General features: G+C 39.9%; 1 protein-coding gene across 4 annotated transcripts in view; it reads right to left on the reverse strand.

Annotated features, from left to right (window-relative positions):
• The window catches only part of STARD9 (StAR related lipid transfer domain containing 9), a 151,991-nt gene that overhangs the window by 68,706 nt on the left and 57,373 nt on the right, over positions 1-25,912 (reverse strand). For all 4 annotated transcript variants that reach the window (XR_004274972.1, XM_032297823.1, XM_032297826.1 and 1 more), the window contains 6 exons: positions 23,353-23,469; positions 20,936-20,968; positions 20,788-20,849; positions 20,061-20,173; positions 6,357-6,426; positions 4,611-4,683 (listed from right to left, as the gene is read on the reverse strand). Coding sequence is in view for 3 of the 4 variants with exons in the window: in XM_032297823.1 (XP_032153714.1) it covers positions 4,611-4,683; positions 6,357-6,426; positions 20,061-20,173; positions 20,788-20,849; positions 20,936-20,968; positions 23,353-23,469 (468 nt within the window). In the remaining variant the exon portion in view is untranslated. The remainder of the gene's footprint in view (positions 1-4,610; positions 4,684-6,356; positions 6,427-20,060; positions 20,174-20,787; positions 20,850-20,935; positions 20,969-23,352; positions 23,470-25,912) is intronic.

The following is a 25,912-nucleotide window of genomic DNA, read 5'->3' on the forward strand; positions in this document are numbered from 1 at the left end:
ACCACACCTGGCTAATTTTTGTATTTTTAGTAGAGATGGGGTTTCACCATCTTGGCCAGGCTGTTCTTGAACTCCTGACCTCAAGTGATCAGCCTGCCTTGGCCTCCCAAAGTGCTGGAATTACAGGCATGAGCCACTGTACCTGACCTGCTTTTCTTTTTATTCTCCTAACAGTGTCTTTAAAAGTGCAAAAGAGGCCAGGCACGGTGGCTCATGCCTGTAATCTCAGCACTTTGGGAGGCCAAGGCAGGCTGGATTGCTTGAGGTCAGGAGTTCGAGACCAGCCTGGCTAACATGGTGAAAACCAGTCTCTATTAAAAATACAAAAATTAGCCAGGCATGGTAATGTGTGCCTGCAACTGCAGCTACTTGGGTTGCTGAAGCAGGAGAATCATGTGAATTCAGGAGGTGGAGATTACAGTGAGTGAGGATCATTCCACTGCACTCCAGCCTGGGTGACAGAGCAAGACTTAGACTCATTTAAAAAAAAAAAAAAAAGTGCAAAAGGCTGGCATAGTGGGTCATGCCTGTAATCCCAGCATTTTGGGAGGCTGAGGCAGGAGGAACACTTGAGCCCAGGGATTCAAGACCAGCCTGGGCAACGCAACAAGATACTGTCTCCACAAAAAAAAAATACAAAAGTTATTTTATACAATGTAAGTGTACACACACACACACACACACACACACACACCTGTAAGTCCCAGCTACTTGGGAGGCCGAGGTGGGAGGATCTCTTGATCCCAGGAGGCTGAGGCTGCAGTGAGCCATGACTGCGCCACTGCACTCTAGCCTTGGTGATAGAGTGACATCAAAAAAAAAAAAAAAAAAAAAAAAAAAAGCCAAAGTGCAAAAGTTTGAAATTTTGACTAACTCCCTATTTCAATTTGTACTTTTGTTCAATTTGTGTCTTTAGTGCCCTATGTATAAAACCTTTGCCTAATAAAAAAAAAAATCACAAAGGTTTTCCCAAGTTATCTTCTAAAGTTCAATAGTTTCAGGTTTCCCATTTAGATCTATGATTCAATATGAATTAACTTCTGGATAAAGTGCAAAATATAGATCAAAGTTCTTTTTTTCACATAGACATCCAATTGTTCTCCCATCATTTTCTGAAAAGATTATATTTTCTCCACTGAATTGCCTTTGCAACTTTATTAAAAATCAGTTGCCTATATATGTGTATGTCTATTTTGGACTCTATTCTGTTCCAGTATTCTATTTGTCTATCTTAACACTAACACCACACTATCTTGGTTACTGTAGCTTTAGGCAGCATATGGTTTATCTCAGAGAATACTCCATGTGCACTTGAAAATATGTGTATTCTGTGATGTTAAATGAAGTGTTCTAAAAATGTCAGTGGGTCACATAGTTCAATAATGTTGCTCAAATCTTCTATTTCCTCACTGATTTCTGTCTGGTTATCTACCTACTATTGGAAATGGGGTACTAAAATATCCAACTATTGTTGAACTATTTTTCCTTTCAACTTGATCCATTTTTTCATGTTATTTTGAGGTTTGGTTGAGAGTGCATACATTTATAAGTATCTTTTCAATGTACTGACTGACCCTTTATCATTACGAAATATCCCTGTGTCTCGTATTTGTCTTAAAACCTATCTTACTGAGATGGAGTCTCACTCTTGTTGCCCAGGCTGAAGTGCAATGGTGCTACAGCATTTCACCATGTTGGCCACGCTGGTCTCAAAACACCTGACCTCAGGTGATCCACCTGCCTCAGTCACCCAAAGTGCTGGAATTATAGGCATAAGCCACCGATCCAGTCTCTTCTTTGATTTTTTGATTATGGCCATTCTTGCAGGAGTAAGGTGGTACTGCAGTATGGTTTTGATTTGCATTTCCCTGATAATCAGTGATGCTGAGCAGTTTTTTCCTGTGTTTGTTGTCATTTGTATATCTTCCTTTGAGAATTGTCTATTCATATCTTTAGCCCACTTTTTGATGGGACTGGTTTTTTCTTGCTAATTTGAGTTCCTTGTAGATTCTGGATATTCGTCCTTTGTTGAAAGCACAGACTGCAAAGATTTTCTCCCATTCTGTGGGCTGTTTACTCTGCTGATTATTTCTTTTGCTGTGAACAAGATTTTTGGTTTAATTAAGTCCCATCTATTTATCTTTGTTTTTGTTGCATTTGCTTTTGGGTTCTTGGTCATGTAGTCTTTGCCTAAGCCAATGTCTAGAAGGATTTTTCCAAGGTTATCTTCTAGAATTTTTATGGTTTTGGATCTTAGATTTAAGTCTTTGATCCATCTTCACTTGATTTTTGTATAAGGTGAGAGATAAGTAATGTAATGCATCCAGATTTAGTTTTATTGTTGTTATTTTTGAGTCTTGCTCCATTAACCAGGCTGGAGTGCCGTGGCATGATCTCGGCTCACTGCGACCTCTGCCTCCCAGGTTCAAGCCATTCTCCTGCTTCAGCCTCCCAAGCAACTAGGATTACAGGCGCCTGCCACCATGCCCAGCTTGTTTTTCGTACTTTTAGTAAAGACGGGATTTCACCATGTTGGTTAGGCTGGTCTCAAACTCCTGACCTCAAGTGATCCACCCTCCTTGGCCTCCCAAAGTGCTGGGATTACAGGTGTGAGCCACCATGGCCGGCCTGGATGAGTCTTTAGGGTTTTCTTGGTATACAACCATGTCATCAGCAAACAGCAACAGTTTGACTTCCTCTTTACTGATCTGGAGGCCCTTTATTTCTTTCTCTTGTCTCATTACTCTGGCTAGGACTTACGGTTACTATTTTTATGGTATATCTTTTTCCAGCCTTTTACTTGCAACCTGTGTCTGTGGTTCTGAAGTGTGTTTTTTATAGGAAGGATATAGTTGGGTTTTGCTTTTATGCAGTCTGAAAATTTGTACCTTAGGCAATTCACACATAATGTATTTATTATATTTCATAATTATCGATGTGCTCAGAGCCATCCATGTCTGATTTTTCTTTTTTCTATAAATCTCATGTCTCCTTGTTCCTCTATTCTTCCTCCATTGCCTTTAACTGTTAAGTATTTTTATTAGTATGTACCATTTTAATTTCTGGGTTTCTCTGCCCAGAGAAGGCAGAAATGTTGATTTTTTAAATTATATTTTTGAGCTGCTTTCTTTGTATGTGCTCTACAGATTACAATATGCATCTTTATGATCTACTTCAAAATAATACTAACAATTATTGCAAAATATAGAAACTCTACTTAAATATATCTTTCACTTCCCTTGTGTTGTTCTTTTCATATACAGCAAAGTACAAAAATGCACTATTGTGGTTTTCTACAATCTTATTCTTTTATTGACATTAGGCGAAGAAATGAGAAATAATATATTTACGTAGTCTTTTCATATTTACTCACATATTTACCATTCCCAGGATATTCAATTTTCTCCTATAGATTTAAGATACTTTCTAGTATCACTTTCTTTCAGCATAGATTTCATTTAGTTTTCTTGTCAGGTAAGTCTGCTAGCAATAAATTCTACTTTTTCTTTTCTTTTTTTCCACAGTCTGGGAATGTTCTTATTTCATCTTCTTTTTCTGAAAGCTAGTTTTGTTTCATATAAAATTCTTGGTTGACATAAACTCTCTCAGCACCCGGCTTCTAAGGTTCAATGTTTCTGATGAGAATCTGGCCATTCACCATGTAATTGTTCTCCTCTTATAAGTCACTTTTCTCCAGCTGTTTTTAAGATTTTCTCTTTGTCTTTCAACAGTTGACGATGTGTCTAGGTGTTGATCTCTTTGTGTTTATTTTAATTGGAGTTCTTTGAGCTTCTTAGATCAATAAATGATTTTCAACAAATTTAGAAAATTTTTAGTCATTGTTTTATTTTGGGGGTGGTGTGGTGCTTCTTCACTTTGTAATATTCATTTAATCTATTTTCAGACCACCGAAAGGATTTTGTCCAGCTTTATAGTTGCTTTTTGGGGATATGACTTGACCTCCTTATTCCATCATTAGAAGTGAATCTTCTAATATTTCATTTTAATGCATATTTTCTTTTCAACCTTTTATTTTAACTGTCCATACTGATCACACAGATGTGAAAGTGTTTTAAAATGTTAAAAATAAATACAAGCATCCAGACTCAGTGGCTCATGCTTGTAATCCCAGCACTTTGGGAGATCGAAACAGGTGGATCATGAGGTCAAGATATCAAGACCATCTTGGCCAACATAGTGAAATCCCACCTCTACTAAAATACAAAAATTAGCTGGCTGTGGTGGCACACACCTGTAGTCCCAGCTACTCAGAAGGCTGAGGCAGAATTGCTTGAACCCAGGAGGCGGAGGTTGCAGCGAGCCGAGATTTCACCACTGCACTCTAGCCTGGAGCCTGGCGACAGAGCGAGGTTCTGTCTCAAAAAATACATACATACATACATACAAGCAGGATATATTTTGATTAGTCTTTATGAAATGCTTCCACTCATTCTAAGTGTATAGCTTAACAGTTTATAATATTAGGTCCTATCAGAGGACCTATAAACGTGAGAGGAGGAGGAAAGGAGAAAAATAGGAATGAAGACAAGCAAGTAGTTTAAAGGTACAAGGAGAGGAAGAAATCCCACCAAACATAAGTAATTACTAACCTGCGTGTAGTGGACAGTAAAAATGGCATGGGATCGGCTGCTGGCCTCATGAACATGGGTGGCTGCTGTGATTCTGTGTATACAAGGAAAAATTGTTAGGATGAGGATTGTTCACACATGATGGATTCTTAAGGATCCACAGGGAATACAAGAAATGTTAGTGCTGAGGTTCACAGATGAGAATCATAAAACACACATATTTAGTCGAGTATAGTAAAGAGAATAGTCCAAAGAGGGCAGAAGCAGCATTCCAGGTGCTATCTGAGCATAAAATGGAGTGCAGCTTCATACGAAACTACACTAAAACTTTTTTTTAAAGCAAAAGGAGCAAAAAATTTGAGAGAAAAGGGAAATGAAGACTAGAGCATCATCAACCTGGAAGAACATGCCCAAGATACACTCATTTTATTTTATTCTTTTTCTTAGACCAATTTTAATAAGACAAGTGGATGTAGAGAGCTTGCTAGAGAAGATAACTCAAAGACAGAGAAAGTAAGTTTTGATTAAACACAGAATATTAATTCTACAGTGTCAGAAAGATCTTGGAAATGAGAACTGAAATCACATCAGTATCATGCTTAAGCCAGGTGGAATTCATACTCTCCCTTAGAAATCCATTACAGTGTTAACACTTAAAGTCAGTAGAGTTTTTCCTTTATCTAAGATCATCTCACTGAGTTCTCTTCTCAGAGGATCTGGAGAATTGAAGAAAACAGCCAAAATCTAGAGGCTGGTCTCATGATTCATGACTGACACTTAAAAATCAAGGCACTCAGGGTATCCTGAAGACCAGAAACAAGTGTCTCCATGAGAGTTCCACGAAGCTCAGGAAGGTGTTAAATTTAAATTTCTGCCATTATGTTCAATTAACTTGGTCCTGCTATTAACAGGATAAATAGAAGGCTCTAAAGATTTTTTTAAACCCAGAAAAAAAAAGCCATTTTTAGGGGACATTTACTAGTAATATTCTAGGTAATTCATGGTAACTAACACCATGGAATGTTATTACAATTTACAATAGCTTTTAGGGGCGTCTACAGCACCTAGTATTCATAGCAGATTAAAAACAGCCTTTTGGGGGGCTACCTTGTAAGTATTCAAAACTAGAGAAAAATGGTTTTCTGAAACTTTTACACTGTATTCTTCCTTATATCTATCAAACCTGAGGAGAGGACAATGCGGGTAACAATCTTTTCTTCCAAATACTAGAAGCTCTAAATAAAGTATAGAGTAACTTGCCTGGGCTTACTGCCTAATATTATTACATCCAGAATAGATTCCAGCTTCATTACTAGTGAGAAGAGACTAAATCTTTTTTTTTTTTTTTGAGATGGAGTATTGCTTTGTCACCCAGGCTAGAGTGCAGTGGCATGATCTCAGCTCATTGCAACCTCTGCCTCCCCGGTAGCTGGAATTACAGATGCTCGCCACTGCGCCCAGCTAATTTTTGTATTTTTAGTAAAGACAGGGTTTCACCATCTTGGCCAAGCTGGTCTTGAACTCCTGGCCTCATGATCCACCCACCTCAGCCTCCCAAAGTGCTGGGACTACAGGTGTGAGCCACCGCCCCTGACAAGAGACTAAGTCACTGCCCTTTACCCTGGGTACAGTAGGGTTCTGGGAAAAGCCTCCTGGCTGTGAACATCTCTACATACAGAGACAATTTTAAGTGTCATTATATACTCCCCAAAGGGAAATGGGAACACAGGAAAGGAGTGTGAAGATAAAAGAATGACAGAAACAAACCTGTTTGCAATTCCCTCCTCCAAGAGTTGGATTACTTGCTTATAGTTGGTAACTACATGTTGAGATAAACCTATTGGATTTGCAAAGGGGAAAAAAGAAATTAAATGAAATTTTTGGTAAAGTTTAACTTTTTCCTACAGGTCTTTAACTTTTTCCATTGCTATTTCTTTTCTTTTCCTCCCTGACGATGAGAATATCATTCCTATTTCATATCATTTAATAGACAAAAATGAGGGAATCTGGTCAAATTCATTCAGATAATAAACTAAATCAAGAAATATTTACTGGAAACCTCTTGTATACGTCTCTGCCCTCACAGAGATTACGGTCTATAATTCACATATTGCCTATGCTAACAACTATAATTCCTTACAATTCTGCTATATGGATTATAAGAACTGTTCTCATACCTCATTTGGCCCTCACAAAGTTCCTGAGGTAGGCCAGTGTTGTTTTCCCCACAAGGTGACAGACTTGGTTTAGCCGTCAAAAGACACAGTACATTCTTCTCTGTCCTCCCACAGTTTATAATCACAGTAAGTTACACTATACAAGACAATATGGCCAAGTGCCACAGGAGTCAGAGAGATGATACATGGTGAGGAATCAGAGGTGTGATCAGGGCAGGTTCCATAGAAGTGGGACTTAAATTTAGACACTATAGAATGGGAAGGCTTAGGCCAGGCGTGATGGCTCACTCCTGTAATCCTAGCACTTGGGGAGGTGGAGGCAGGTAGACTGCCTGAGCTCAGGAATTCAAGACCAGCCTGGGGAACACAGTGAAACCCTGTCTCTACTAAAAACACAAAAAATTAGCCAGGTGTGGTGGCATGTGCCTGTAATCCCAGCTGCTCAGGAGGCTGAGACAGGAGAAACGCTTGAACCCGGGAGGCGGAGATTGCAGTGAGCCAAGATTGCGCCATCACACTCCAGCCTGGGCAACAGAGTAAGGCTCTGGTCTCGAAAAAGAAAAGAATGGGGAGGCTTTAGATAGGTGAAAAGGAGTCTATGGGAATGAAAGAAAATCATGGCTGGTTACTGACCAAGTCCCAAATGCTCATAACTGTTCTAGAGAATGTCTGTATTGAAGATTCAAAAACAAAGTAACTTCATTGGCTTATTAATACAATTACACCCAAAATAACAAAGTAACATAAACGAAAGCAGCAAAAATAATAGTCAATAGAAAGCAATCCAAGAAAGATCCAGATACTGGAGCTACTAGGCAGACTTAAAAGTAACTCTGAAGGCCAGGCGCGGTGGCTTACAGCTGTAATTCCAGCACTTTGGAAGGCCGAGGCAGGCAGATCACCTGAAGTTAGGAGTTGAAGACCAGTTTGGCCAATGTGGTGAAACCCCGTCTCTACTAAAAATACAAAAAATTAGCCAGACGTGGTGGTGGGTGCCTATAATCCCAGCTACTTGGGAGGCTGAGTCAGGAGAATTGCTTGGATCCAGAAGGTGGAGGTTGCAGCGAGCTGAGATCATGCCACTGCACTCCAGCCTGGGCGATAAGAGGAAAACTTCTTCTCAAAAAAAAAAAAAAAAAAAAAAAAAAAAAAAAAAAAGATAACTCTGCTTACTATTTTCAAGGAGCTTAAAGACAAGACTATAAACTTGGGAACTATAATGAAAGGATAAAATGGTTATCTGAGAAAATAAGAACTCAATGTAAAGTTTAACAGCAGGTAAGATATAGTTGGAGAAAAAATGAGTGAGCAGGAAGATAGATCAGAAACATACTCAAAATTCAGCACAGAGAGACAAAAGATTCAAAATATGGAGGCTAGGTGTGGTAGTGCACATCTGTAATCCCAGGTACTTGGGATGCTAAGGCAGCAGGATCCTTTGAGACCAGGACTCCAAAACCAGTCTCGGCAACATTAGCAAGACGCCATGTCTAATGAATTAATTACATATAGAAGAAACAGTAAGACTCACAGAGTATACAAGGAATAGGCCTAACATACCTATAATTACAGTCCCAAAAGAAGAGGAAAGAATGGGATAGAAGGAATACTAGAAAAGGTAATGGTAGTGGAGGGAAGGGGGTAAAAAAAGGAAAGGTAATGGCTAAGAACTTTCCAAAACTGATAAAAAAAGATACAAAATCACAGAATCAAAAATCCCAGCATGATTTTTTTAAAACCTAAATCTGCCCCTAAGTAGATAATAATAAACTGTTCAAAGACAAAAAGAAAAATATTGAAAAATTTAGACTAAGAGATGAGTTCTCAACAAAAACAGTGGAAAGGAAAAGACAAAGGTATAATTCTTAGCATCAGTTAAAAATTCTGTACTCAGTGAACTTTACCATCAAGAGTAAGAAAAGCATGCTGGGCACAGTGGCTCATACCTGTAACCCAGCACTTTGGGAGGCCAAGGCAGGTGGATTACTTTAGGTCAGGAGTTCAACATCAGCCTGGCCAACATGGTGAAACCTGTCTCTACTAAAAGTAGAGAAATGAGCCGGGCGTGGTGGCAGGCACCTGTAATCCTAGCTCCTCGGGCAGCTGAGGCGGGAGAGTTGCTTGAACCCAGAAGGTGGAGGTTGCAGTGAGCTGAGATCATGCCACTGTACTATAGCTTGGGTGACAGAGCAAGACTCCATCTCAAAAATAAAAAAAAAAAAAAAAAGAAAGCCAAGAGAATTTGTCAGTAGCAGATCTACACTAGAGGGAAAACAAGATTATTCTTGAAGTAGAAGGAACTATGCAATACAAGGCAGGATATTCTCTAAAAATTAAGAAATATAAAAATGGCATTTAAGTCAAGAATGGACAAACTAAGTTGAAGTCTTATAAGGTTCTTTTATTGTCTGGGAAAAAGAGAACAGCCAGTAAATATTAGACTTTGTTAAGTCAATGGTCTATGTTGTAAGCTCTGGAATAACCACCAAAATAGTAAAACAATGCGTAAATAATAAGCTAGTAGAGAAGAAATATGGAATAATTTTTTAAAGTTATCAAACCAAAAAATATAGAAAAAGGAACCTAAAACTGGAAAGGTAAAGAGAAAACATAAAATAATAGATTTAAACCCAAATAAAATTAGTGATTACATTAAATATAAGCAGACTACAAGATCAAATAAAAGACCAAAATTGTGACAAAACAAAGGTAAAACAAAGCAAAAGGCAAATATCTTTTATAAAAAACACATCTGAAATATATACAAAAAACTGAAAGTAAAAGTAGAAAAGAAGATAAAAATACAAACACTAACCAAAAGAAAGCTAGTTTAGTTAACACCTGACAAAGCAGACTTTAAAGTAAAAGCATTACTAGAGATAAAGAAAAATCCTTAACAATGAAAAAAGGTTTCAATGAACCAGGAAGCTTTAACAATTCTAATTTTGTATGCATGTAACAATAAAGCCTCAAAATATATAAAACAAAAATTGACAGAATTAAAAGGAGAAGAAGTAAGAAAGTTTAACTTGCCTTTCTTAGTACATGTTAAAACAAATGTAAAAACAAAATCAAATAGGGGTACAGAAGATTTGAACTAGTATCAAACCTGATAAATGGTAATAATATAAACACCAAGCCCAACAACTGTATAATACACATTTTCTTCAAACACACATGGAAAATTTACAAAAACTGGCTAATATGCTAGGCTACAAATCCAACTGTGCTATGTATATTTCAAACTTTTTCATTATTATTGTACATTATGATGATCTGTGATCAGTAATCTTTGATGTTACTATTATAACTGTGTTGGTGCACCAAGAACTGTGCCCATATATGAAAGTGAACTTAATTGATAAATGTGTGTGTTCTGACTGCACCACCAACCAGCCTTTCCCCCACCTGTCTCCTACTCAGGCCTCCCTATTCCCTGAGACATAACAATATTGAAATTAGACCAATTAATTACCCTACAATGACCTTTAAGTGTCCAAGTAAAAGAAAGAGTCTCTCATTTTAAATCAAAAGCTAGAAATCCTGAAGTTTAGCAAGGAAGGCATGTCGAAAGCTGAGAAAGGCTGAAAGCTAGGCCTCTTGAGCCCAATAGTTGGCCAGGCTGTGAATGCAAAGGAAAAGTTCTTAAAGGAAATTAAAAGTGCTAATCCATGAGTAAGAAAACAAAACAGCCTTCTTGCTGATATGAAGAAAGTAAATTTTAGAGTATGGTTAGAAGATCAAACCATCACAACATTCCCTTAAGCCAGAGCCTAATCCAGAGCAAAGCTCTCACTCCCCTCAATGCTATGAAGTCTGAGAGAGTTAAGGAAGCTGCAGAAGAAAAGTTGGAAGCTGGCAGAGGTTAGTTCACAAGGTTTAAGGAAAAACTTCTCAATAACATGAAAGTGCAAGGTAAAGCAAGCAAGTGCCGACAGAGAAGCTGTAACAAGTTATCCGAAAAATACAGTTAAAGCTAAGATAAGGAAAGTAACTACACGAAACAACAGAATTTAAATGTAGACAACTCAGCTCTCTACTGGAAAAAGATGTCATCTAGGATTTTTATAGCTAGAAAGCAGCAGCCACTGTCTGGTTTCAAAGCTTCGAAGGACAGGCTGATTCTCCTGTTAGGGGCTAATGTAGCTGGTGACTTTATTTTATTATTATTATTATTATTTTATTATTGAGATGGAGTTTCACTCTTGTCACTCAGGGTGGAGTGCAGTGGAGCGATCTTGGCTCACTGTAACCTCTGCCTCCCAGGTTCAAGTGATTCTCTGGCCTGAGCCTCCCTAGTAGCTGGAATTACAGGCACATACCACCACACCTGGTTAATCTTTGTATTTTTACAAAGTAGATATGGGGTTTCACCATGTTGGCCAGGCTGGTCTCGAACTCTATACCTCAGGTGATCTATCCACCTCAGCTTCCCAAAGTGCTGGGATTACAGGCATGAGCCACTGTGCCTGGCTGCTGTGACTTTAAATTGAAGCCATTATCACTCTGAAAATCCTAGGGCCAGGCTGGTCGCAGTGGCTCACAGCTGTAATCCCAGAACGCTGGGAGGCTAAGGCAGGTGGATCTCTTGAGCCCAAGAGTTCAAAACCTGCCTGGGCAACATGGTGAAACCCTGTCTCCACAAAACACACAAAAAATTAGCCATGTATGGTAGTGCATGGGTGAAAAAATGAATCACCTGACCCTGGGAAGTCGAGGCTGCAGTGAGCTGTGATCACACCACTGCACTCCAGAGTGGGTGACAGAGCAAGATCCCATCTCAAAAAAAAAAAAAAAAAAAAAATCCGAGGGCCCTTAAGACTCATGCTAAATCTACTCTGCCTATGCTCTATAAATGGAGCCATAAAGCCTAGATGACAGCATATCTGCTTATAGTAAGCCCACTGTTAAGAACTACTGCTCAGAAAAAAAAGATTATTTTCAAAATATTACTGCTCATTGAGAGTGCGCCTAGTCACCCAAGAGCTCTGATGGAGATGTACAAGAAGGTTAATGCTGTTTTCATGCATTCTAACATGACATCCATTCTATGGCCCATGGACCAAGGAGTCATTTCAACTTTGAAGTCTGATAACTTAAGAAATACATTTCATAAAGGTATAGCTGCCATAGTGATTCCTCTGATGGATCTGGGGAAAGTCTATTGAAAACTTTCTGGAAAGAATTCACCATTCTAGATGGCATTAAGGACATTCATAACTTATGACAAGAGGTCAAAATACCAACATTGAGGGGTTTGAAGAAGTTGTTTCCAAACCTCATGAATTACTTTAAGGGGTTCAAGACTTTGGTGGAGGAAGTAATTGCAGAGTGGGAGAACTATCAAGAGAAGTAGAATTAGAAGTGGAGCCTGAAGATGTGACTGATTTGCCACAATCTCAGAATCAAATTTGAATGAATGATGAATTGCTTCTTATGGATAAGCAGAGAAAGTGGTTTCTTGAGATGGAAACTACTCCTGGTGAAGATGCTGTGAACATTGTTGAAATGACAAAAAATGTATCGGAATATTACATAAAGTTGATAAAGCCGTGGCAGGATTTGAGAGGACTGACTCCAACTCCTAAAGGAGTTCTAATGTGAGTAAAACGCTATCAAACAGCATTTCACACTAGAGAAAAATTTTTCATGAAAGGAAGAGTCAGTTGATGTAACAAACTCCACAGTTGTTTTAAGAAATTGCCACAGCCATCCCATCCTTCAGCAACCACCATCCTGATCAGTAAGCAGCCATCATCATTAAGGAAAAATACTGCACCAGCAAAGAGATTATGACGCACTGAAGGCTTAGGTGACCACTAGCATTTTTTAGCAATAAAGTATTTTAAAATTAAGGTATGTACATTTTTAATACATAATGCTACTTTGTACTTAATAGACTAAAGTATAGCATAAATATAACTTTTATATGCACTGGGAAACCAAAACATTTGTGTTTTTATTTTGATTTTTGCTTTATTATGATACTCACTTTATTGTGGTGGTCTGGAATCAAACTTGCAATATAGCCAAAGCATGTCTGTATACACACTGTTTTAAGTGAAATTACATGGAGCATGTCCTCTGAATTCAGTATTGTTAAACTAAATACCTATAACAAAAATAGAACTAGGAAATCCCTAAGTGTTAAAAAGAAACACTCTTCTAAACCCACGGGTTAAAATAAATCGTATTGGAAATTATATATATTTTAAACTGCTTAACGATGAAAATACTACACATTAAAACTGGTGCAATACAGCTAAAGTCATGCTTACAGGGAAATTGATAGCTATAAAGAAATATACTAGAAAAGAGGAAAAGATGAAAATCAACAAGCTAAGCATTCATCTTACAAAGATAGAAAAAATTCAAAAAATTAAACGAAAAGTAGGAAAATATAAAAAAAAAGAATAGAAATTAATAAATAGGTAATAAAAATAATGGAGACAATCCACAAAGACAAAAGATGATTCTATGAAAAGACAAATAAAATTAATAAGTCCTTAAACTAAACAAGAAAAAAGAGATAAGGTACAGATAACCAATGTTAGGAATAAAAAAGAAATATCCTACATTTATTAAAATAAAAAAATATTATACTTTATGCAAATAAATATTTTAAATGTAGTAGAAATGAGTATTTTCTAAAATTAACCCTCTAAAATTGATGTAACAAAAAATAGAATATCTGAAAGAAATCATGGCCATATTTTAAACCTTCTAAAAAAAAAAAATCCCTTAGACCCAGAAGGATTTGCCAGAAAATTCTGCCAAATATTTAAGGAAGGAGTAACCCCAATCTTGTTTTTTAAAAACAAAACAAAACAAAACAAAAAAAACTCAGTCTCAAAAAAGAGAAAAAGGCCAGAGATGGTGGCTCATGCCTGTAATCCCAGCACTTTGGGAGGCTAAGGTGTTAAGACTGTTTGACGCCAGGAGTTCAAGACCAGCCTGGGCAACACAGGGAGACCCCATCTTTACAAACATCTTAAAATTTAGCCAGGCATGGTGGGATGTGCCTGTAGTCCTAGCTACTCAAGAGGCTAAGACAGGAAGATCACGTGATCCCATGAGTTCCAGGGTGCAGTAAGCTATGATTCACCTCTGTACTGCAGCCTGGGTGATAGACGAAGACCCTGTCTCTTAAAAAATAATAAAAGAAAACAGAAAAAGAGGGAGCATCTCTCAACTCATTTTAGGGAACTAACATAATCTAAATCCAATGAGAGAGAAAGGGAAAAACAAAGGAGGAGATGAAAGAGAAAAAGAAAAAAAGCTGGAAGAGGAAGAGGACAAGGAAGATGATTATTGCAGGCAAATTTCACTATTGAACATAAATGCTATAAACCCCAAATAAAATATTAGAAATCCAAATCCAGAAACATATAAAAAGGATAATATGTCATAATTAGGTTGAATCTATTCCAGGAATGCAAGATTGCTGTAACATTTTTAAAAAAATCAATATAATTTATCCCATTAACAAGATAAAGGACAAAAATTATATGACATAGAAAAGCACTTGTAAAACTTCAGTAGTTAACCACAGTAAAAATGCTTATACCTTTAAAAACTTAGTCCTGAGGTCATTAAGTGGTGTAGAGCAAGGCAGGCAGCCATGTAAGAGTGTGGGGGGTCTCTGGTGATCCAGAGCAGGGTGTCTGAGGCTGGGAGGTGTGAAGAGGGCATCCATGCAGGGTGATGTGATATGGCATAGTCAAAGCTGAAGAGGGTATCCATGCAGAGGGAAGGTCTGGCATGAGTGCAGGGTGAGGAGGGTGACCACACATGCCAGCCTGGCACAGAAAGTCAGAGCCTGAGCGGGCTGAGGAGAGCCTCCACACAAGAAGGCAGCCCAGCACAGGGTATCGGAGCTCAGGCAAGGTAAGAAGGTTGTCCACATGTTTGGGTGGCCTGCCATGGGAAGTCAGAGCCCAAGTGAGATGAGCAAGGCACCCATACAGAGAGACCGTGGGGTGAAAAGCCTCCATGTGGGGGCGGGGAGGTGGTCAGAAAAAGAATACAAAGACCCAGAAGGGTAGGGAAGGTACTCACATAGTTGGCAGCAGAGGGAGGCAGACCAGTATAGAATGCTGAACTTGAACATGGTGAGCAGGGCTTCCCATAGCGAGGCGGCCAAGCCTGGGGTGCCAAAGCACAGGCAGGAGAGGCAGCCATCCATATAAGAGAGGACAGCAACAGCAATGAAGAATGACTACACACAGGGTGGCAGGTCAAAGAAGCATCTCCACTGTCAGAGAAGAGAATCACAACATCTCAAACGCAATTGGTGTATCTAGCACCCAGATCTTGGCTTTTAAATACCATTCTCCAATAAAAGGATTCAGGGGTCATGGAAGAAATGGTGAATTCCAGGACTAAGTCAGGGAAGATAAGCCTGCAATATCTTATCACAGAAGGCAAGAAAGCACTCGAAGAATGACAGAGGTATGACCAAATGGACCCACTTGAAAGGGATCCCAGTGGCTAAATATGGGGTAATTTGAGCATCAAAATAATAAATAATAGTAATCGAAAGTAATCCATTGAGTAAAGTAAGACCGCATGAATCCATACTAACATAATTAATAAATTGAAAGTTTGATGAGGATAAGATATTTATACTGTTTCAAAGGCACTGCCCCCACAAAATACTTGATGATTACAAAGGAAAAACAGTAACTTCAAAGTGAAGAATCCTGGCAGACATCACCTTAAGAGATGAAATGAAAAATCATGAGTAATAGACAAATCAAGTGTGCCTCATGAAGAAGTTTTCAAGTTCATGAAAGTCAAGGAGACACTGAGGAACTCTTCCAGACTGAAAGTTACTAAAGAGATACCCTAACTAAATGCAACCCCTAATTTTAACTGGACAATTATCGGAACAATTAATAAAATTTAAATGAGATCTAAGGATTCAATAGAAATAATGTGCCAAAGCTAAGTTCCTGATTTTGTTGGTTGTGTTGGAATCACGTAGATTATTACTGTTTGTAGGAAAAAACATTCTACATTGCTGAGGAGAGGCAGGTCATCAGGTCTGAAATTTATTCTCAAATGGTTCAGGAAAAAAAAGTTTTTTATACTGTGCTTGTAACTTTTTCATAAGTTTGATTTGTTTAAAATTTAAAAATAGAAACTGAGAAAACCAAGGAGAAAAGAATTTTCTTAATTGGCGAAGGCAGTGTTGCTTATCAACAGACTGGGGCCTGTTCTCGAATTTGTTACCTGATAGGCAATGAGACGACAGTACGGAAACTGAGAGTGTTAGAAACTTTTATAACAATAAAAAAGGCTGAGTGTGGTGGCTCATGCCTATAATTCCAGGGCTTTGGGAGGCCAAAGCGGGTGGATCACCTAAGACCAGGAGTTCGAGACCAGCCTGGCCAACATGGTGAAACCTCGTCTCTACTAAAAATACAGAAATTAGCCAGGTGCAGCTACACGTGCCTGTGGTCCCAGCTACTTGGGAGGCTGAGGCAGGAGAATCACTTGAACCCAGGAGGCAGAGGTTGCAGTGAGCCAAGATCCCACCACTGCACTCCAGCCTGGGTGACAGAGCAAGACTCTGTCTCAAAAAAAACAAAAATAAGAGGCTAACTTTGATAGAGTAATTTTATATCTGTTGAATCTAGTACAGAAGATTTTGGGATTGTAATTAAGATATTGGTTTCATTTTTCTAGTAATTCATCCTTATTTTATTTTATATATGTACCAGTATACCAAAGATTGGAATGAAAAAAAAAAAAAAAAGCTGGCTGGACATAGTGGCTCACACCTGTAATCCAAGCACTTTGGAGGCCAAGGCGGGTGGATCACCTGAGGTCGGGAGTTTAAGACCAGCCTGACCAACATGGTGAAACCCTGTCTTTTGCTCTTCCGATCTATGCGAAAAAAAAAATTTTTAATTTAAAAAGAAGAAAAACTGGTTCTTCTAGCCTGGGCAATGTAGCGAGACCCCATCTCTAAAATAAAAAATAAAAAAGTTAGTTGGGCATAATGGCACATGTCTGTAGTATCAGCTACTTGGGAGGCTGAGGAAGGAGGACTGCCTGAGTCTGTGAGTTTGAGGCTGCAGTGAGTCACGATCATACCACTGCACTCCAGCCTGGGTGACTGAGTGAGATTCTGATCCAAAAAAAAAAAAACCACCACCACAAAAAAGCTGGTCCTTCACCACAGTTTGAGAAGCATATAGAATATTATTTAAAAAACAACCACTATTGCAAATATCTTACTTAAGGGTAAAATGGTGAAGATTTCCTCTGGGAACAAGATTGTTACCACTTTTATTTACTATTGTACTAGAGGTCCTAGTTCATGAAGAAAGGAAAGAAAAAAAAAGGCACAAGAATTACATGTTTGGGGTGGGAGAAAACTCCTGTGACTTACAGATTGAGTACATAGTAAATACAGAATTTTTTTCAGAGTCCCAACTACCTAACTCTTGCTTTGTACCTATACCATTATATTAAAATAAAGGCCACAGCAAACATACAATATTGTCTTTGTCTCACTTAGATATCAGTTTAGATCCTATAACCACGGGCCTCTTATGTGTGCTTTGGCCAGGGCCTTGTGCTTTTCATATTTCAACTTAATCTCTCATCTAATTAATAAATTTTTTAATGGAAAGGCTACTCCTTTCCTTTCTTTGGATTTAGGTAGCTATAAAGGTCCATCTCACAATTCTGAATTGGAACTGCAAGTTCCTTAAGGGTCTTATATTTTCATAGTTCCCATGGCACCCAGAATAGCATAGGCATTTTGTAGGTACTCAGTAAATTTCTGTATAATTGGTTTCAAGCCAGAAACAACTTTCCACTTTAAAGTCATATTCACAGAATGGATGAGCCTTAAGACAGATGGGCAGGCAGATAGATAAGACAAACATATCAATAAAGAAAGAAAACATTAAAAAAATTAAAAAATTATTAAAATGTCATCAGAGGGTAGTCAAGGGAATAAAATAGTTCAGTGTGACTGTTCAGGATCCTAACTTCCAAGGCTGGTTCTATACTATTTCAGCTCATGACTCCTTCACTAAGAAACGTCCACCTGTATTTGTAATGGTTTGAGAAAGTCCAGAGCAGCTTCAAGAACGATTCTTTGTAACAAAGAATCTAAGAGATTTTTCACTGGTTTAAAATTTGGTATTTCCTACCTCCCTCCCCTCAAGGGTTCATTCCATAAAGGTATCCAAAACTACCCTGGAACTTTGCTCCATGAACCTTTTAGTCCTGATCCTGTCACTGACATTGGATATATGACCCAAGCTGTATGACCTTGCAAGAGTCATATTTTGTCTGGGTTGCAGGTACTACACCAATCAAAGAATCTATGATCCCAGGTCTCCATCCAGGCTCTTGATATATAGGATTCTGTTCCATTCCTCTCTTCCAATCCCATGCAAGTTTCCCAGTTGCAATTCTGTCCCAACTCTAGCTGTGTGACTTTGGGACCCTTACCATTTTCCAGATTTCATTGTTTTCTAAATAAAGCAGATATTTGAACTATGTCTGAGGTCTCCTCTTATAACTCCTCCCACATATACATACACAGACTTTTAAGAAGTCTGACATCACTGCATCAACTCATGGTCTGCCATGAAAGTATTGCTTTACACAGATACATATACCCACAGAGTTTTACAGAGCAAACTTAAACTGGTTCCTAGCAAAGGAAATGGTATTTTTGTTGTTGTTTCTATGCTGCCATCTATGATGAAACATTTGGGAAAAGACAAAGGTAGCAGAATCAGTCACTGGCATACCTATTATATCATCCATTTGCCATGCCCTGACCAGAGAAAACCCTTGATCTTTCATGTCCTGCTCCTTATCAGGATCTAAATTAGCATACTACAGCCTGGTGCACTGGCTCGCCCCTGTAATTTTAGCACTTTAGGAAGCTGAGGTAGGAGGATCGCCTGAGGCCAGAAGTTCAAGGCCAGCCTATGCAACATAGTGAGATCCCATCTCTACAGCAGATTTAAAAATTAGCTGCCTAGGTGCATGCCTGTAGCCCTAGCTACCTGGAAGACTGAGGTGGGAGGATCACTTGAGCCCAGGAGTTCAGGATGCAGTGAACTATGACAGCATCACTGCATTCCAGCTTGAGCGACACAATAAGACCTTGTGGCTAAAAAATAAATAAAAAATAAACTGACATATTGCTACAGGAATATAAAATGCATATATTACTTTTTTTTTTTTTTTTTTTTTTGAGATGGAGTCTCACTGTCACAGGCTGGAGTGCAGTTGCGCAATCTCAGCTCGCTGCAACCGAGTAGCTGGATTTACAGGTACATGTCGCCACACCCAGTTAATTTTTTGTATTTTCAGTAGAGACAAGGTTTCACCATATTAGCCAGGCTGGTCTCGAACTCCTGACCTTCACAAATTCGTCCACCTCAGCCTCCCAAAGCGTTGGGATTACAGGCATGAGGCACCGTGCCCGACCATATATTACTTGTTATAAGAGGCCTGGAAGGGTAAAAACTTCATCCATAAAAGAACTCAACTGTTGCTACTTAATAGCAGGACCTAGCTTAATGATATAAGACAGATGGTACCAAACACCAAACATCACTACTTGGTTAGGAAACACATCAAATCCTACCCCATGTCTGATGTCTGACATCGCCCTATCTTTCCTACCCTACTGACTACCACCACCGATAGAAAAAGTACCATGGAAAGGGGACTGGTTTACCAGGGAACCACTAGAGGCCCTGCCAGATCGAGTGCCCACAGACCTCCCTTTATTCCCCACAGTTTTCCCTCTCATTCACCATGCTTTAGCCCCACTGGCCCATTGAAAACAACAAACCTTCTCCCAGGGCTCTATTTCATTCCACTTCCTCTTCCTGAAACGCTTCTCACCTTGGTACACCATTCTTCACGTGACCGTACTCCTTTCAGGTCTCAACTTAAATGTTTCCTCCTCAGAGCAGCTCTTCCTGATCACCCCATACAGGTGATCAGGATGTTGGAAGTCACCAACATCTTCCACTGTTCTTTGCCATTGCTACATCTATTTATTTTTTTTGTTAGCCTTTATCTCTACTTGTAATTGTTCATTTTCTGATTCATACCCACCAGATTGTAAGCTTGCCTGTGAGGGCAGGACCATGTCTTTTCTATTTATCAATACTTATTCGTGTCTAGTACAATAGTTGGCACACAATAAGTGTTTATTATACATATGTTCAATAAATTAGTGAATATTAGGAAAGCTTCCCAGGTTTCAGTTTGCTTTCAAATCTCCAGGACCACAGTAGCTCACCTTGTACATATGGGCCCATCTCTGGATGCTCCCTGACCCGCAGGGCATAGGATTTTTTTTGACTAGATTGCTTCAACAGATCCCGCACTCGTTCATTATAGATTTCTAGAAAACTAGAGAGAAGTAGAAAAGGCAACATAATTCTATTTTGAAAAAAAGTAGAAAAAACACTAAGCTAAAAATAAGGAGGTCTTAGTTCCTGTCCCAGGTCCACCTCTGACACTCTAAGGCACTGATCAAACCAGGGTTCCCCCTTGAGTCTCTTTCCATACATATACAATAGAGTTTTTAAAAATTGTATTTTTTTTATTTACTTTTGAGACAGAGTCTTGCTCTGTCTCACAGGCTGAAGTGCAGTGGCACAATATTGGCTCACTGCAACCTCTGCCTCCCAGATTCACTGCACCCGGCCACAGAGGTTGTTTCTTGAGTGAGTTTCAAACACGACCCTTAAGCTCTATTGTTCTGTGAAGGCATCTCAAGGGCTAGACAGCCAAGGTAAGCTGGCCACAGAAAGACCTGCTTGTTAAGTCTATGGGTAGGAAATTAAGTTTTCTACAACCAAAGCCCTAAGTATGTTCCTCAGCTCCTGTACTGCAAGATATTTCTTCTGTGGGTTTCTCCATCCCTATGGTAACTCTGGAAGCAAAGAGAGGACAGCTGAACGTGGGAGAATTTGGAATAGAAAAAGAACTACTGTAGGTCCCAGAGGTTGTCAGGTTCTTACCTTACTTTTATCCTACAGGAGGAAGGCAGTGAAGCACAGTCTTTCTCCCTGATGAAGAGACCCTGCACAAACCAGAGGGTTGGGGTTTCATTGTAGGAACTGTACAGAGACCTACTTTGAGAGGATCCAGTCAGAAGATAGTCCATACCTCACATATCCGTGGTGTCAGCCCAACAGAGGCCTGGAAAACAGAAGAAAGGAAAGCATTATTGTTTACTCAAGGTAATGGTCTCTCCCACAGAATACCCAGGAACCATCCTCAGCATGGGAGATAGATGCATGGACTCCTTGTCCTAGCCTCTTCACTTCAGGCAATTTCACCGGGGAATATAGAAGACTTTTATGTGCCAGTGCTCCAAAAGACATTCATGGGAGAAATGTACCAGATGAGAGGCAGATTATCACCATAAAAGGAAGTAAACCCAGATACCTGCTTTTACACAATGAAGTTTACATTATTCTTGGATAAAAACACTTTACTAATGTTCCCCCTTGACCCCCTATACCTCCAATCCCTACAGAGGGGTTGAGTACAAGAGTATTCAAAATACACATTTAGACCAGGTGCAGTGGCTCACCCCTGTAATCCCAGCACTTTGGGAGGCCAACGCAGGTGGATCACTTGAGCTCAGGAGTTAAAGACAAGACTTGGCAACATGGGGAGACTCTATCTCTATTAAAAATACAAAAAAATTAGCCAGGCATGCTGGTATGTGCCTATGGTCTCAGCTACTTGGGAGGCTAAGGTGGGAGGATCACTTGAGTCTGGGAGGCAGAGGCTGCAGTGAGCTGAGGTCGTGCCACTGCACTCCAGCATGGGTAACAGAGTGAGACTACATCACAAAAAACAAGAACAACAACAAAAACACACATTTAGAAAAATGCGGTTTATTTTCCCATCTTATATTCAGTGCTAACTTGTACTCAGGTTAAGGGCTTTATACTTTTGGTTTAGTGGCCAATTTCTTTCTTATTATTACTATCATTATTATTAATTTTGAAATGGAGTTTCACTCTCGTTGCCCAGGCTGGAGTGCAATAGTGCTATCTCGGCTCACTGCAACCTCCACCTCCCAAGTCCAAGCAATTCTCCTGCCTCAGGTTCCTGAGTAGCTGGGAGTACAGGTTGGCGCCACCATGCCCAGCTAATTTTCATATTTTTAGTAGAGACAGGGTTTCACCATGTTGCCAGGCTACTCCCAAACTCCTGAGCTCGGGTGATCTGCCCACCTTGGCCTCTCAAAGTGCTGGTATTATAGGTGTGAGCCACCAGGGCTCCAATTTCTTTTTTTAAAGTCAAATACTATGAAATGACACTAAACACAGGACAAAGTGAGCAATGAGCTAGGCCCAAGGCATCAGGGATAATCATCTAGGAGGCAACATATCCTATAGAATGTCCCTGTGTAGTGTTTTTTTGTTTTGTTTTGTTTCTTAGGCTTTTTTGTTTTTGTTTTTTTTAAGACAGAGTCTCACTCTATTGCCCAGGCTGGAGTGCAATGGTGCAATCTCAGCTCACTGCAATCTCCACCTCCTGGGTTCAAGTGATTCTCCTGCCTGAGTCTCCCAAGTAGCTGGGATTACAGGCACATGCCATGTCTGGCTAATGTTTGTATTTTTAGTAGAGGTAGGGATTCACCATGTTGGCCAGGCTGGTCTTGAACTCCTGACCTCGTAATCTGCTCACCTCGGCCTCCCAAAGTGCTGGGATTACAGAAGTGAGCCACCGCACCCAGCTGAGACAGGGTCTCTTAGTCTGTTGTCCTGGCTGGAGTACAGTGGCAAGATCATGGCTGATCATTGCAGCCTCCCACCTCAGCCTCCTAACTAGCTGGGAACACAGGTGTGTGCCCCCATGCCCAGCTGGTTTTGGTATTTTATGTAGAGATGGGGACTCCCTATGTTGCCCAGACTGGTCTCAAACTCCTGGGCTTAAGGGATCTTTCTGCCTCAGCCACACCAAAGTGTTGAGATTATAGGTGTGAGCCACTGTACCTGGCACCCCTACCAGGATACTTCTAAACCTAAAACAACAAGGTATTCTTATTAAGGAACTCTGCTCTCCTAATTTTCTATGATAAAGGAAGGCTCTTATTAAATCTTACATACTTGTGAAAACCCTTGGCTCAGGAGCTAACCTTCCTGCTTTCTTCTAACACACAGATATAACACATGTAGGCTTGGAGCTTGGCCACAATAATGGAATCTCTGCACAGCTGTAGGCTGCACTTAAGATTTAGTCCAGGTCTTATCCACAACAAAGGTGTAAAACAGCTTCAAGTAAGGAACCTGGAGGTAACGAAAGAAAATCAGTAGGACTGAGAATTGCTTTGTTGAAGGGAGCTGTATAATTCTAAGGGTCTTCAGTGTTTAATAAGGAGGGGCTAATTATTCAGTTTACCTTCCAATTACATGCTGAAAAACTCATTCTTAAAACAGAAGACTCATTAAATCTCCTTTAAAGTTGACCTACTACATAAATCATATTCTATCTCACAGTAGTAAGGACAATGCAAGGTTAAGGCTTGCTGTGGCATTAGGAATATATCTAATTATAATACTCACTGGGGTCCCCAGCATGGTGTATGTCTTCCCAGAGCCTGTCTGTCCATAAGCGAAAACGCTTATGTTATAGCCTTTGGTAACTCCAGACAGTACTTCCATCCCTAAATCCTGGAACACCTGTAACAACAAAAGCAGAGGAAATATCACTGTGGTCCTTCTTCTCATAGCAGATTTACAATTATTTTCTAATCTAAAAAAATTATAAAATATTTCAAACATCCATGACTATTAATTCACTACGATTTCATAAGAATCAATTCAGTTTCATAATAAGATAGCTAAGGAAAATCCATTCATTCAGCCCATCAAATATTTTTTCAAGTCCCTACTGTATCTAGATACAATACTAGACTTGAAGATACAAAAGTAATATGGTCTCTAACCTTAAGGCAAAGACAGTGTAGAAGAGCAAAGAAATGCAAGCAAAATAATTCTGTATCTCTTGCAAGAAAATGTTTCATATGGTTAATCAGGTAAAGCTGCAGTGAAATATTGCCCAATAACATAGAAATTCAGGGTCTTAAGATACCACACTGAAGATCCAGTAAGACCAGAAGTTAGGGAGGTGTATTTTCCATGTGCATCTATTTTCTACACACTCCCTCCTCAGAATGACCCCAAGAGCTGGCTGGTTTTGCTGGTCATTTACACCATTTTAGTGAATCAGAAATAGGCAGAGGTCCTCATGTTAAAACTCCTGTACTTGGCATATTGCCTGGAAGTCCTACTGAGATCTGGAAGTCCTACTGAGATCTGTTTGGCAGAGTCTGGTCTCAGGAAAAAATAGCCAGCCTTAGGGGAAAGGCACAGCTTCTCAGTTCAGCCAGTCTTTGGCAGAATGCTGCATGGGCATCTACATACCCATACTGTTAAGGTGGACATTTACCCTTTGTATTATTGTTGCCCAGCATCAAAATACTCTTCCTTTGAATCTTTGGTTGTGTCAGTCTTGGTGGGAAGCGTGGCTCAATGCTCTACTACAGAAGCCGAGAAGGCCAGATACTACTCTCCACCTAGGACAACACTAGCACATGAAATGAGGCCAGACAGGGCTAGGGGCGGTGGCTCACATCTGTAACTCCAGCACTTTGGGAGGATGAGGCAAGTGGATCACCTGAGGTCAGGAGTTCGAGACCAGCCTGGCCAACATGGCAAAAACCCGTCTCTACTAAAAATACAAAAAATTAGCCAGGCTTTGTGGTGGCCACCTGTAATCCCAGCTACTCCGGGGGCAGAGGCAGGAGACTTGCTTGAACCCAGGAAGCAGAGGTTGCAATGAACTGAGATTGCACCATTGCACTCTAGCCTGGGTGACAGAGTGAGACTCTATCTCAAAAAAATAAAAAAATAAAAAAGAGGAAAAAAAAATTAGGCCAGACAACTAGACGTCACTTGACAACTAGATTATCACTTGAAAAACATAAAAATAAACAATAGTTAATAATTGTCCATGCTGGCATCAAGGATCCAATAGCCTGCTGAGCATACAGTGGTAGAAGTGCCAAGTGTGGTACAAATCAGACAATTCTGTGACATAGTTCTGCATGGGGTCCCTGCTGCTTAACATCCTATGTATGCCTTTCTGCCCATTTTTCAATTTTCCCTTCAATTCTGTGACTCCTCTGATATGATTCCAAGGTGTAGTGTTTTCTTACACTTCAAAGCTGTGTCATCTTGGGCAAATTATTTAAACTTCGTAAACCTCACTTTCTTTAGGTATAAAATGATTATTTTTCTATCTGTAATACAGGTTTGTTGTGAAGATTAAACAAAATAATACACTTAATAAGGGACAAAGGCAGGAGCTACTAACTCAAGACTATACTTCCTGTTTCTTTTCTTTAACTGAGACAGGGTCTCGCTCTTTCCCCTAGGCTGGAGTGCAGTGGCGCAACCTTGGCTCACTGCAGCCTTGACCTCCTGGGCTCAAATTATCTCCCTACCTTGGCCTCCCAAGTAGCTGGAACTACAGGTGTACTCCACCATGCCCAGCTAATTTTTTCGTATTTTTGTAAAGACAGGTCTCCCCATGTTGTCCAGGCTGGTCTTGAACTCCTGGGCTCAAGCAATCCACATACTTCGGCCTCCCAAAATGCTGGGATTACAGGTGTGAGCCACTGTGACTGGCCCTTTTTTTTTCTTTTTTTTTTGAGACGGAGTTTCACTCATGTTACCCAGGCTGGAGTGCAATGGCGCGATCTCGGCTCACCGCAACCTCCGCCTCCTGGGTTCAGGCAATTCTCCTGCCTCAGCCTCCTGAGTGGCTGGGATTACAGGCACGTGCCACCATGCCCAGCTAATTTTTTGTATTTTTAGTAGAGACGGGGTTTCACCATGTTACCAGGATGGTCTCGATCTCTTGACCTCGTGATCCAGCCGCCTCGGCCTCCCAAAGTGCTGGGATTACAGGCTTGAGCCACCGCGCCCGGCCTTTTTTCTTAAGAGACATGGTTTTATCCTGTCAGCCAGAATGAAGTGCAGTGACACAATCATAGCTTATTGCAGCTTCAAACTCCTGGGCTCAAGGGATCATCCCACCTCAGCCTCCTGAGTAGCTAGG

This window comes from Sapajus apella, unplaced genomic scaffold (assembly GCF_009761245.1).
Source record: "Sapajus apella isolate SASKATOON/1434 unplaced genomic scaffold, GSC_monkey_1.0 scaffold37, whole genome shotgun sequence".
Lineage (NCBI taxonomy): Eukaryota > Metazoa > Chordata > Mammalia > Primates > Cebidae > Sapajus > Sapajus apella.